The sequence below is a fragment of the Phodopus roborovskii genome, unplaced genomic scaffold, assembly GCF_943737965.1.
Source record: "Phodopus roborovskii unplaced genomic scaffold, PHOROB, whole genome shotgun sequence".
NCBI lineage: Eukaryota > Metazoa > Chordata > Mammalia > Rodentia > Cricetidae > Phodopus > Phodopus roborovskii.
In genome coordinates this window covers 133,544-145,537 of record NW_026125481.1, presented here as the reverse complement: position 1 = coordinate 145,537, position 11,994 = coordinate 133,544, and the positions used below count along the sequence as shown (strand labels likewise).

General features: G+C 42.2%; 1 protein-coding gene across 1 annotated transcript in view; it reads left to right on the top strand.

Moving 5' to 3' along the window:
• Positions 1-1,659: 1,659 nt before the first annotated feature.
• LOC127215585 (C-type lectin domain family 4 member A) overlaps positions 1,660-11,994 on the top strand; it is a 28,331-nt gene continuing 17,996 nt past the window's right edge. The window contains exons 1-3 of the mRNA XM_051175988.1: positions 1,660-1,744; positions 2,919-3,035; positions 7,915-8,016. Of these exons, the coding sequence (XP_051031945.1) occupies positions 1,663-1,744; positions 2,919-3,035; positions 7,915-8,016 (301 nt within the window). The 5' untranslated portion in view covers positions 1,660-1,662. The remainder of the gene's footprint in view (positions 1,745-2,918; positions 3,036-7,914; positions 8,017-11,994) is intronic.

Genomic DNA, 11,994 nt, shown 5'->3' with positions numbered 1-11,994 from the left:
GAGGAGGGCGGCTGTTCTATGGAATGAATGGTCCCTCTGTGCTCAAGGATGGTGAGGAAAGTATCAACTCATTAGACCACTTCCTGCGGGGAGTCAGAGCTCCAAACAGGTGAGCAGAGGGTCCTCGTGGAGTAACTGGACATTTGCAAGGGTGGGGGAGGGTACCAGCACATAATGGGTTGGGATTTCAGAGGCACAGAAGGAACTTCCTTGCAGAGTGTAGTTCAGGCATGGGTAAAGAGTGTGTGTACAGTAGGTGTCAAGGTGGGCCCTATGATTCCTGCAGCAAGGTGTCTGTCCCTGAGGGGGGAGCATCCAGCTGAAGGAGGAAGGCAGCAGTGCAGGGGACACAGGCTTGACCTGAGGGCTGGAGCCCATCCTGCAGGGCAGGTGTCTTAGTGGAGGTCGTGAGAGGGCGATGGGCAGCATCCAGGAGATTATCACTTGAGAGCCTGCGATAGAGATGATGAACACAGATGTTTTCAGCCACAGATGTAGGTTCAAAATGCTGAAATTGGGGAAACAAAATGAAGGATGTGGTGGCATTATGTTAGAATGGGGTTAATAGTGTGAACCCATGGTTGTTAGTGTGTTTGGATACAAACTGGAGAGAAAAACCTGGAGACACAAACACCGTGTGTGTGTGTGTGTGTGTGTGTGTGTGTGTGTGTGTGTGCGTGTGTGCGCGTGCGCACGTGCACATCCCGTTTGCTTGCTGTATGAACATGGAAGTAGCTAGAGAAGATTTCAAGAAGGGAAGTGTCTGGACGAGCCCAAGGGTGAGCATGTGAGTACGAGCTGGAAGACATCTGCACAAGGAATCCCACTTTTAGCAACCAGTTAAAGTTTCCCCTCACATATATTGTGATCTCTTAATTCTCCCAGCTGTTTCCAACAGTGCAGTGGACCCATGAAGCTCGTGCTGAGCAGTGCAGGGATCCAGGGAAGAGAGGCATGAGGAGAGGCACAGCCTGCGCCCATTGCTGCCAGCCAGAACTATTTCTGGATGTGGCCAGTAACACAGTGAGGGGAGAGTCCCTGTGCAGTGAGTTATGATCTGCTTAGGGAAGCAGAGAGCTCAGGGGGAGCAGCTCCAGAAGCAACAGTGTGTGAGTGTTGCCTTCCCCCTGCTGAAGGCAGCCGAGGGGGGGATGGGAGAGCCCACATGATGGTGAGGGGCTAATGGTTGTCTAGAATGTTGTGCCAGAACTTGCCTTTTAGTCAAAATGGATGCTGTCATGCCTTAAGTGTTTGCTCATGTTGTCTGTTTCATCTGAAACAACATTTGCATATAAAAGTGCATGAGTTTATGTTTGCCGCAGTGTCTTAAGACAGAGTTCCCTAATGGCATGGTTCCTCTTCCCTCCTTCCTGTGTCTTTCCTTCCCACTTTAAGTTCCATCTTTATAGTGTTTGCATATCGCATTGACTGGGCTTGAGCACTACAATCCTTTTTTCTTGTTTTAAGATTTTTTTTTTTTTCATCTCTGTATATGGCCCTATTGACTCCGTGCTGTGGTATCTCGTTCTCATGTGGTAAATCTTAGAGGGAAGTCCTTCTTCTCTTATAAAGTTGTGTGATTGCCGCGTTTGGTTCCCACATACCACAAGTTTTAGGGAGGAGGCGAGGTGTGTTTTCTGAGGGAGGCAGGCCTTTTTTGATATGGCTTCAGAAATCATGTATGCAGAAGTGAAGTTCAAGAATGAATCCAACTCCCCAGGCACCGACTCAAATTCTGCTGCAGGTAAAAAACAGTTCAGATTTAATGTAGTGGGAAGGATAAAGGAAGGGTCATTAATAAGCTTTGGGTGACGTTGGTTACTAATTCTCTGAGTGCTCATGTCTGGGATTTTACTGGAGTCACAGAGGATTGAATTGTTTGTAGAGTGACTTTAATAGCTGTAGAGTTGTCTGGTGGGAAGAAAAGCTTTCTATTTTTTGCTTTTTCCATTTACTGAAATTGTATCGTCTTCTATATAGCATTTCCTGCTACATAAAAATTAATGTAAAATGAAATCATACTTTTCAACATTGAGCTTTCCCTTCCATGCTTGACAGTATATTGTAACGTTGTGAAAACTGCTTCTGTGTTTGGAGCTTTTATCTCGAAGAAACTTTTTCTTTCATAGGAAAGATCAAAGCACAGCTTCTCCCTCAGTAGAGAGTTGCTCTGTCACTGAACTACACCTTCACCTAGCAAAGGGTTCCCAGCCCTGATTGAACTTACGCTAAAGAAGTTGAACATGATTAGAAATATTTATCTCTTACTGTATATGTATCTTTAGTGTTTTGACAGTCTGGGATTTATTTGAATACATAGTGCTGCAACCACATTACAGGACACCAAGAAAACATGCGATATGAAAATGTACTTACAATACTGTATCAGAGAAAAGTCATAGGCCAGACAGGAGTATTTATGTTGTTTTGCCATGTGGGAAAACATACTATATGTGCATCCTTTAAAATTTGCTTAAAAGGCCAGTGTGGTGTAATTCTAGCACTCTGGAGGCCTAGGCAGGAGGACCACAGAGGATTTGAGGCCAGCCTGGTCTACATAATAAGTTCCAGAACAGCCTGTTCTACGTAGTGAAATCCTAGCTCATTACACCTCCCACCACTACCAAAAACAAAACTAACAAACAAAAACAAAACTTGCTGAAAGATTTGATCAAAGTGTTTTTGTGAAAATATAATATATTCAAATTATTTTTTCAGATCTCAGAATGTTAATACCAGTCATTTCAATGGTGCATGTGCTCTTATGTATTTTATAATGTTTTTACAATGGACATTATTTTTCTGTCATTTTAAGTGTCCACACTGTTAGTAATTCTGTGATATGGAGGAGAAGGGAGGAAAGACAGGATGGAGGATGGGACATTGTACTCATGAAATACATGTGGCTGTCCTTCTAGCTCCCGAAGTGAAGCCTACCCCTCATCTAAGTAAGCCTGCTGGCCCCACGCTGCTTTTTACATCTTTGATGGCACTTTTCCTGCTGTTGGCTATCTCATTCTTAGTTGCTTTTATCTGTAAGTATCCCAAACGAACCACTAGGCAATGTTTGCCTTAGGGGGAGGGAGGTTCCACTGTAGCACTTGGCATTTAACAGAATATGAAGAAGAAATATTCTTTGAGAAAAAATAATTCAAGAGATTATGTTGTGACTTTTACTTTGTCCTTGGATTTAGCTATTGTCTTAGGAAAACAATGGAATCCATTCTCATTGGAAAAACTGAAGTGCATTTATGAGTGTATGTGGCATTGTGGAGTGAACTCTGTGAGGTGTTGTCTTTGTTAGAGTGGAAGGGCAAATCTATATTTTCTCATGGGATTGAGAAGTCAAGCTGGATGTGTATACAAGCTGTGTTTGTATACAAATTGTGTGTGTATACAAGCTGTATGTGTATATAAGCTGTATGTATATAGTATATACAGTCTTTGTGTGTGTATGCAAGGTGGATATGTTTGCAAGTTGCATATGTATATAAGCTGTGTGTGTATACAAATTGTGTGTATATACAAGCTGTATGTGTATATAAGCTGCATGTATATAGTATATACTATCTGTGTGTGTGTGTGTATACAAGCTGTGTGTGTATACAAACAGTATGTGTGTACAAGCTGTGTGCATATATAAGCTGTGTGTGTATAAAAGCAGTGTGTGTATACAAGCTGTGTGTGTATATAAGCTGTGCGAATATACAAACTGTGTGTGTATTCGAGCTGTATGTGTGTACTGGCAGGAGCCATGAGAGATACAGCAGGTGCTAACTAGTGTTTAATAGATTGACCCACAAGATGCATGATTCCTGATGGGGTCACCCTACTTGGCAAGGCTGTGGGGTTACTGGCTGTGGAAACAGGCTCTTGCCTGTAATTTCTTTCATGAGTCACTTCATTCTTCCCCAAGAACTTCCTTTCTTCCCCAAGAATAGCTTTGGGTCTTTCCCACTGCTTGTGTATTCACCTCATGAGAATATTCCATCCACTGGCACATGTATCTGTGGGTGGTCTAGAACATGACTTTCCATTTAACTATATAGTTTTGATATCTAGAATATATACTGGGACATGCTTCATAACCAGAACTATTTGTCCCACAAGGTCTGTGGACTCTGAACAGCCTGCCTTGTTCTCTTACTTAGATTAACTGCACACAATAGATCACTTTCACCTCAGAGCAAGTTCAAACTAGACTAAAAGGCCTTTTATAAATAGATCATAAGTTTAAACCCTTACAGCTATGTCAGAGCTGCAGATGTCCAACCAAGGTTACTAAGAAAAGCATGCCAATTCTTCACTTGCCTGTCTACTAACAATGGATCTGTGTCTCAAAATTGTCATTGGGCACTGTGCCCCTTCCTGTCTGGTCATAGATTTGCTCCCATGGCCTTGGACCCTTGCATTGCCATGGTAATCACTTGCTCTAGGAATGTGCTTTTGACCAATAAGAGGTCTGCTCCTTCTTCTCCCTGATCTCTCAGCATTTTCCTCTATATATGACTCCGGGTTTTTATTACTTAGACCAATTAAGAACTCCATTTATATTTTAGCACCCAATGTGGGGTACGAACCCTGAGATCTGAGATTGAGTCTCATGCCCTACTGACTGTGCTGTTCCTGCCCAGGCATCTCACTTCCTGTCTGTGTCCAGCCATCTTACTTCCTCCCCTCCACCCCCCAGCCATCTCCCTTCCTGTATGTCTATACAGACCTCCAGACCTGTATGGTTAGCTAGTGGCAAACTCCATTATCTGATCTTCAGGCAGGCTTTATTTGTACAAGCAAGATATCACCACATGGAAGCTAGAAGAAGAATAACGGAGAAGTTAGAAGTAGAACAGGGTTATCAGAGTAGAAAAAGAACAGTAAAGAACACATGAAATAAAGAGCATGACCCTCAGATTGTGTGCGAAATTACTATAGAAATCTTTTACCCCCTCCTTTGCTTCTGAGAAGCGTATCACCTTTGAAACCCTGGGCAGGGGCTGGAGTAGGTCTTATAGCACTTACAGTATACAAACAGTATATGTATATAAGCTGTGTGTGTATATAAGCTGTGTGTGTTTACAAGCTGTGTGTGTATACAGGCTGTGTGTGTATTCAGGCTGTGTGTGTTTATAAGCTGTGTGTGTGTGTGTGTATATATATATATAAGCTGTGTGTATACAAGCTGTGTGTGTATACAAACTGTATGTGTATAGAAGCTGTATGTGTATACAAGCTGTGTGTGAATAGGGCTTCTTCATCTTGGGATGAGCATGTGGACAAGGAGGAGCTAGTGTTCTTCAGCTAATTCCTAATTGCTTCTGTCTTGCCCAAGATTATGTGAAACCTAGAAGCCAACCGAGAAAGCAGGTGGATTTCTGTTCATCAAAGATTTGAGAATATCTGAAAAATTCAAAATGCATGCAAACTCGTATATTTAGAATGTTTGGTCAGTATCAAGTAGTGGCCATTTACTCTACATCGTGAGGTGAGTCTGACAGAGTCCAGGAAGTGCAGGGACTCCGCTCTCCAGAATCTTAGAGAAAAGCCACTGAGCCAGTGCCAGCCGGGTGCAGCGGCATACTCCTATTATCCCAGCTACCTAGGATGTTGAGATGGGGGACAGCAAGTGTGGAGATAGCCTGGACTGTGTGAAAACTCTGTGTCTAAAAAAATGAAGAAAAAATGGGCTAGTGTCTGCAACACTGTCCAGGAAGTTTTGTGGTGACAGATTTCCTAGAAGAGGTAACATCTAGAACTGTGTGTCAAGAATGTCAAAGAGGGGTGAGACAGAAGCACGAGCGGCTGAAGCTCACAGTGCTAAGTAAAGAAGAAATGACATTTCTCTAGGCAGACATAGCAGGGTACAGAGCCTATGTTGTGCCCCTTTATGAAAAACTTAGTTTTTACCCCTAAATAATGTTTTTATCAAGTATGTTTTCTGGTTAATAAATTAGCATAAACTTAATGAGGCAAGACAATGACTTATTAATCTTATGCTTTCATGGCATGGCAATTTAGGCCAGTCTGTATCGACTGGTTCCTCTGGTCCTAGCTGAACTTAGGCATTTGTATGTGGTCAGTTACGAGTCCAGGCACCTCAGCTTCCCAGAGGAGGAGGCCAGCTTTAGTGACTAACAGTACGGCCCGTCTTTATATGGTCCCTTAGGATGGCCTGGGCTTGTTTACATAGCAGATTTCAGACTTCCAAGATTGAAGGTGACCATGAGCCAGGTTTCTCAAAAAAATTAACATGAGGACTGGAGAGATGGCTCAGAGGTTAAGAGCATTGTTATTCTTCCAGAGTTCAATTCCCAGCAACCACATGGTGACTCACAATTATCTGTAATGAGATCTGGTACCCTCTTCTGGCCTGTAGGCATATATACAGGCGCAATACTGTATATATAATAAATAAATCTTTAAAAACTTAACTTACTAGTAGATCAGAGTTGATTTTTCACATTCTCTTGGCCAAAAGAAGTCTCGGAGGCATCTCACACAGAAGACTTCATCTCTTTTCTTTTGTGTTGTTATCTGGGAAAATTTCAAAATCACATTGCAGTGGTGTGTGGATACAGAAGTTAAAAATTGTGGTCATTTTTTGCAAAGTGTCACAGCCATGGAGAACCATTGCAACATTTCAAATAGAGAATTGATGTAGCTAAATTTAGGTCATAGACAGTGCTTTGCAGGAATCTGAAAATAGAGTCATTAGGACAAAGAGAGAAATGAGAAGGCCAACTTATAACCTGATAATGAGATAAGTAAAAAACACAAGAGGAAAAGGTTTCAATGGTAAAGAGCGTAGGACCAAGGAAATAGATGCTTGATGAATACCGAGATCCAGGGATTAAGGGGTCCAAGAAGTACAGTGTGACCTTAACATTCTGATAATGTAAACTCAGCAACCATAAAGCTATTCAAAGAGGTAGACAATGTACGAGAAGTCATAGGTTTAAGTTGGTTGTGTTGATTTGAGATTTGGGCATATTGAGTCAAACCTAACATGTTTGTGTTTAGGGGAGCACAAAATCCCACACATATAGGCAGCAGGCAAGGCTGTAGCAATACATGACATCACTCGGAAAGGTTTTGCTCCGAGGAGGAAACATAATAACAAGACTGTAAGTGTGACATTTTAAAGGGGTGGTTGGAGGGAGAAGAGATTATATGAGTCAACGAGTCAAAGAAAAAAAAGAAAGAAAAGAAAAGAAAAGGGAGGCAAAAACCAGGACAGAGCAATGTCTTGATTGCTGATGAGTGAGTGCCCTGGGATATTACTGCTAATCCAAATTCGGTGTTAGTGAAAAGGAGGGAGAAAAAGTGGTGGGGTGAGGAGGGTAAAGACACAGGGAGGAAACTAAGAAGAAATTCAGTTCCAGACAGAAGCCAGTCAGCTTTAAACCTGGAGAGAGCGAGAACAATTGCCTGGAGGAGTAAGTTGTTCAAAATAAAGAGAGTTTAAGGAAGAAAACAATGCTCCAAAGATAATGTTGGGTTCTTTCGTATTTCACATTCCAAAATAAACCTAGAGACCCTCAGAATTAGCGAGCCCCCTTTCCTCACAAAGCCAAGGCAGTTTACATCCTTGAATATGAGTATCTATGCACGCTTCACCTCCCCCAAGAGTTAGCATTACATCTTACATTAAGCATTTGAAAGGCATGGCTCATTCCCTTTAGAGTCACGACAATGGGTCCATCTTGCTTTTTAAATTACTGGTCCTTCTATGAATCCTGGAGGTACCTGTGGTTTCAAAATAGGAAGACAAGGACAGTAGGGTGATGGGAATCCCAGTCAGGCTCTGTCTGCTTAGGTAATCAGGACTTAATAGATCTGTGTACCAGTAAGTAGAAAGCCATAATTCTTTCATGAAAATGAGTGGTTTTTGGTTGTTTTTTTTGTTTTGTTTTACAGTTTATTTTCAAAAGTACTCTCAACTTCTTGAAGAAAATAATGCTTTAAGAGGTCTAAATTACACAGAGTTGAGCTGCACAAAAGACCATTCACTCAAAAAAGGTAACAGTTAATGTGCCTAAGAATTTGGTTGCTAGCTATAGAATATAATGGTTGCACATAGATTTATTTCTTCCTTCCTCCCTCCCTCTTTCCCTCCCCCTCCCTCTTTTCTTCCCCCTCTCTCCCTCCCTGCTTCCCTCCCTCCCTCCTTCTTCTTCTCTCATACATTACATCAGAATTGCAGTTTTCCTTCCCTCCACTCTTCCCAGTTCTATTCCCCATCTCCCTTCTCCCCCAGATCCACTCCTCCATTCCCTCCCAAAAGGGGCAGGTCTCTCAGGGATATCAACTGACACATGGAATAACAGGTTACAGTAAGACTAGGCACAGACCCTCATATCAAGGCTGACCAAGCAACCCAGTAGGAGGAAAAGGTTCAGAGACATGCCCTCTCCCATTGTTAGGAATTCTACAAGAACACCAAGCTACACAACCAGAACATGTATGCAATATGGTATCCTCCACTTCTCTGGCTCCTACAATCCTTCCTTCCCCCTCGTCTGTGGGGTTTGTTGAAGGTATTGCATCACGGGTGTGGGTCCACTCCAGTCCATTGAGAGAAAACTGAGACACTTTAAGAATAAATTTAGTGGTTGCAGCTGCAGGGGACTTCCAGGAACTGACACACATTTCCTACGTCCGGGGCATTTTTACTTTTCTCTATATTTTGCACTTTAGCCAGTTGATTACCATATCTCAGAACAACTTGAATGAGGCTTCCAAAAAGACAATGGCATGTGCAAAGACTTGACTCATAGGCACCACAGTTTTCTGGGTTTCCTGAACCAAGTTTTTTTCTCCTTGGGAAATTCCTAAACAAGTTTCACATGGGGGAGCAAAAAGTATTCCCCTTAATCCAAAGGATGGATTAAGCTAGGTACTAGCTCTCCAGAGCTAGGCCAGGTGCACTGAGCAGATGGTTAGTATAGCAGTGGCCAGCAGGATACAGGGGTCCCCAAGCTCAGTCTGATGTTTGGCTGTGTGTCTCTGCATCTGCTCCCATCAGTTGCTGGATGAAACCTCTCTGATGACAATTGGGCTAGCCACTGATCTATGAGTATAGCAGAGTATCATTAGGAATACTTTTATTGACTCTTGTGTTTGTTTTTATTGTTTTTCTGTTTGATTCTACTCTAAGTCTCTGAGCCAGTCAGCTTCAGGTTCTTGGCTGTGTCTTGGGCCTCAAGCTGGACCAGTCTTACAAGTTTTGTGCCACCTTTACCCCAGCACATCTTGCAGACAGGATAAATTGTAGATTGAAGGTTTTGAGGTTGGGTTGGAGTCCCAGTCTTACCGCTATAAGTCTTAGCCTGGTTACAGAAGACAGCTGGTTCTGGCTGCATATCAACCATTTCTAGAAGTCTTTGCTAGGATCACCCTCATAGATTACAGGGAGTCTCCAGTGCAGTACAGGTAGGTTTCCATACCACCCCACCCCATTCCAGTCACCACTCTCAGTGATCCCTTCCACCACCTCCACACATTGATCCCTCCTGTTCCCATATCCATCCACCCACCCCAAAATCTATTCTATTTCCCCTTCCCAGAGAGAGCCCCCTGACAGGTAGCCTCTCTGGGTCTATGGATTGATTGTAGCATGATTATCCTTGAATCAACAGCTAATATCCACTTATAGGTGAGTACATGCCATGTTTGTCTTTTCTGGATCTGGGTTATCTCACTCAGGATGCTTTTTTTCTAGTTCCATTCATTTGCCTGAAAATTTCACAATGTCATTAAAAAAAAAAAAAAAAACTGCTGAGTAATACCCACTGTGTAAATGTACCACACTTTATCGGTTTTTCTGAGAAACATCTAGGTTGTTTCTAGTTTCTGATTATTATGAATAAAACTGCATGGGCATAGTTTAGCAAGTGTCTTTGTGGTAGGATGGAGTGTCTTTTGCCCAAGAGTTGTATAGTTGAGTCTTGAGGTAGGTTGATTCCTAACTTTCTGAGGAACCACCAGGTTGATTTCTATAGTGTCTGTACAAGTTTGCACTCACACCAGCACTGAAGGAGTGTACATCCTCAACAGCTGTCACTTGCGTTTTTGATTTCAGCCATTCTGACAGGTCTAAGATGGAATCCCAAAGTAGTTTTTATTTGCATTTCCCTTTATGGCTAAGGGACTTTTCACTCACACACACACACACACACACACACACACACACACACACACATTTTTATTTTACATATTGATCCCAGTTCCCTCTCCCTCCCTCCCATACCCCCCCACCCCTCCCATCCCATTCCTCCCCCCCACTCCACAGGGAGGGTGATGCCTTCAAGGAGGTGTTTTAATTATTATGTGGCGAGGAACTTTTTTTTTTTGGTCCAGTCTATTTGGTGTTCCGTATGCTTCTTGTACTTTCATAGGCATGTCCTTCTTCAGATTGGGAAAGTTTTCTTCAATGATTTTTTTAAAATATGTTTTCTGCACCTTTGTTCTGGGCTTCTTCGCCTTCTTCTATGCCTGTTATTCTTAGGTTTGGCCTTTTCACGTTGTCTCACATTTCCTGGATGCTTTGTGTTAAGGATTTGTTAGATTTAATTATTCTTCTCCTTGTTCTATGCCTATTATTCTTATGTTTTTGGTTGTGAGCCTAGCCTTTAGCGGCTGAGCCACCTCTCCAGCCCATATGCCTATTATTCTTAGGTTTGGCCTTTTCACGGTGTCCCACATTTCCTGGATGTTTTCTGTTAAGGATTTGTTAGATTTAAGATTTTTCTTTGGTCGATAAATCTATTTCCTTTAGTTTATCTTCAGAGCCTGGAGATTCTTTTTTTCAATCTCTTGTATTCTATTGGTTATGTTTGCATCTGTAGTTCCTGATTAATGTGGTTTAATAAGGATTAGGAAAAACAAATAGGCTAAATAGATGTTTATTCAGGGAGAAATAACTTACAACAGAGACAGATGAACACCAGCAGGTTCCTGGTCCCAAGGATGCCTCCAGATGCTCTTCTGTCCCCGTGCTGCAAGCAAGAGAGCTCCAAGGCCCCTTCCCCAGACCCAGTTCCCCCAGGTAACATCTGCCCCTATGTCCACCCCCAATGGGTGTGGTCAGTGCCACAGGAGTGGACAAAGTGAATATCTCACTACACCTGACTTTTTACCCAGTTTTTCTATTTCTAGCAATCCCTCAGTTTGTGTTTTCTTTATTGTCTCTATTTCAGTTTTCAGGTCTTGAACTGTTTGAATTGTTTCCTTCATCTGTTTCATTATTTTTTTCTTGGCTTTCCTTACTTTCTTTAAGAGATTTGTTCATTTCTTGCATTTTTTGTTTGGTCTTTAAGGAACATTTCTTTAACTGTTTCTTAGCCATTTGAGATTCCTCTATTGAGAATTCTCTGTTTAGCTCTATATCTCATTTTTCTTTTTTTTATTTATAATATTTTTATTTAATTTTATATAACAAAGTCCAATTAAATGAAAACAAACATTTATACACAATATTTGGGAATTTGGGCGTCGTTCTTTCCAAACTACTTCCTGCCGGTAAGGGGCGCTGTCTTGAGGGATTCGAAGAAGATTCAGATATCCTGGCTGTAGTCTGTAGGGCTGTTTTGTCCAGCTGTTTGGAATGTAGGATCAGCTTGTACTCTGTTTCAGGCAGTCTGGCGTGATCAAACCACATTAGTCTGGAAGGAAGCCACATCTATTCATTTTCTGTGGAAACAAAAATAGAAATCCTTTTCCCCAGTAACTTGTTCTTCAAGTTAAATTTTGGAGTCAAAACATTTTTTTTAAAATTTATTATTTTACATGTCGATCCCAGTTCCCTCTCCCTCCCTCCCCTCCAACCCTCCCTTCCTCCTTCCCTCCCTTTTACCCTCTCTGCCCTCTCACATGCACTCTAAACACCCTCCCCTCCCATCCCCCCACCACAATTCCATATGTAGGGGAATGCCATCCAGTTGGGGTCATGTAGATGTGACAGGTCCTGTGAAGTAGGGACTAGGGCTTCTCTCCTGT